This window comes from Priapulus caudatus, unplaced genomic scaffold (assembly GCF_000485595.1).
Source record: "Priapulus caudatus unplaced genomic scaffold, Priapulus_caudatus-5.0.1 Scaffold75, whole genome shotgun sequence".
Lineage (NCBI taxonomy): Eukaryota > Metazoa > Priapulida > Priapulimorpha > Priapulimorphida > Priapulidae > Priapulus > Priapulus caudatus.
The window spans coordinates 227,485-229,648 of NW_014577136.1; the positions used below are offsets into that span (position 1 = coordinate 227,485).

Consider the following 2,164-nt stretch of genomic DNA (forward strand, 5'->3'; position numbering starts at 1 on the left):
GTCGTTACGTCAAAGTCACGCCGTCGTTATGTCAATGGCACGCCGCCGTTGTGTCAAAGTCACGCCGTCGTTATGTCAAAGACACGCCGTCGTTATGTCAAAGTCACGCGTCATGTCAAAGTCACGCCGTCGTTACGTCAAAGTCACGCCGTGGTTATGTCAAAGACACGCCGTCGTTACGTCAAAGTCACGCCGTCATTACGTCAAAGTTAGAACGATGTTACGTCGTCGTTACGTCAAAGTTACGGCGTCGTTACGTCAAATTACGTTGTCGTTGCGTCAAAATTACGCCGTCGTAACGTTACGTCAAAGTTACTCCGTCGTTACATCGTCTTCGTCGTTTATAGAGGTACTAAATTCAAATGGATGAGCGACCCGCATTGAAATGCAGTCCCTGGTCAATCAAGAATTTTCACTGTGAATGGTAGCAGAAAGACTAAGTGTATTAAAAATGGTTACTGCCTCCCTCTCTCCTCTTGCCCACTTTCTCTCTCTCTCTCTCTCTTTCTCTCTCTCGCCCCCTCTCTCTCTTCCTCTCTCTCGCTCGCTCTCTCTGCAATAAAAAAAATGTTTGTTGAAATGATGTGTACACAACTGCATATCTGCATATCTGTGCCTAACAAAGGTGTCACTACGCACGACTGAAATGTTACGTTTATAACTGTAGCAACAGACCTCAGATGAGCCCAGTCACTCTGCAGCTCTTGTTAAATGTTTCTATATGCGTATACTTAGCGACATATTCACAGCATTTGTGGAGATTTTATTTGGCAAGACAACACTCTAAAATGTGTTAACGTTAACAGGTTCACAATTTTGATGTTAATTTTAACGTCTCCAATTTTTTTTTTAATTTTGTGTCTATAACCTCAAGTTTCATTCAGCATTCGCCACTTTTTCATCGTTGCCCATGCTCTCCCGTGGTTTATCCGGGTCGACACGTGTTATGTTCTAGGCTCCGCCGCTGCGCAGGCACCCGTTAGCTCACAGGCGGCGCCACCTTCCGCATCCCAGCGGTATCCACCTCCGCCAAGCTTCCAGCAGCCGCCGCTAGACTTCAGCAAGCCTCCCCCGGATTTCAGCAATCAGATTCCGCCACTGTTTGGCAGTCCGAGGCCTCCGCCTTTCCCCCCAGGTAAGGTGTTGCGAACATTATCCCCCACGGTGTGAGTCATTTGGGATATTTGTTGTTTTTAATTTGTTATAATTAATTTGTAGAATATTATTCGTGAGATTATTTGTTCAGGATGAGTAATTGTGAAAGCTTGGAGTGAAACATAATGCGTAAATACGGGTGATTATAATATGTAATAATAATATGTTAATATGTAATGTAATGTATATTATATGATATATAACGAGTGTGAAGTAAATGTAATGAGATGGTGATTGCATAATTAATTCAAATACTAATACTTGGAGCGATTTTAGATTACCTTATCATAACGATGTGCTGTGTTATGAGATATGCCAAGGATCATGATGGTTATTGTATACAAAAGGGCTGGATAGTGGAGAAGTTAATAAACTACATAACTGAACAACATTCTATATTATTTTACGAGGGACAATGTAACTACTAGGCGTTTGTGAGGAGTGTAACCCATTCTTTGTTTCCCAAGCAGTGCCAGTGTCAGTGGCTCCGATACCACCAAACATCGACTTCAGTAAACCGCCGCCAGGGTTTCCAGCCATTCTGCCGCCCAACTTCAACGTACCACCACCGGCGGCAGCACCGGTGCTGGACGCGAACGATCCGAGTCTGTTTCCGTCGGTCCCGTATTACGAACTTCCGGCTGGACTGATGGTTCCGCTCGTGCGCGTAAGTGGCGCCCTCGCTTGGCCGTGTCATCATCTTTCCACGCTGTCGTTTGAATATTCAGTCATGTTGGAAGTCACATCTATAGAGCAGAGGCTAGCTGTAAATGTCACTCTTGGCAGTTATAAAGTGAAACCGCATTGATAGAACGATCACCTCTCTATAAAGGCCACTCTTAACTTTCCCTTAAGTGGCAGTTATACAGTGAAACCAATGTTGATAGAACGATCACCTCTCTATAAAGGACACTCTTAACTTTCCCTTAAGTAGCAGTTATACAGTGAAACCAATGTTGATAGAACGATCACCTCTCTATAAAGGACACTCTTGGCGTTTTCCGAGTGG

The 2,164-nt window shown here is 44.2% G+C and overlaps 1 protein-coding gene across 1 annotated transcript in view; it reads left to right on the forward strand.

The window, feature by feature from the left end:
* The window catches only part of LOC106821472 (calcium homeostasis endoplasmic reticulum protein-like), a 22,914-nt gene that overhangs the window by 7,089 nt on the left and 13,661 nt on the right, over positions 1 to 2,164 (forward strand). The window contains exons 11-12 of the mRNA XM_014826296.1: positions 875 to 1,135; positions 1,623 to 1,822. Coding sequence (XP_014681782.1) covers positions 875 to 1,135; positions 1,623 to 1,822 — 461 coding nt within the window. The remainder of the gene's footprint in view (positions 1 to 874; positions 1,136 to 1,622; positions 1,823 to 2,164) is intronic.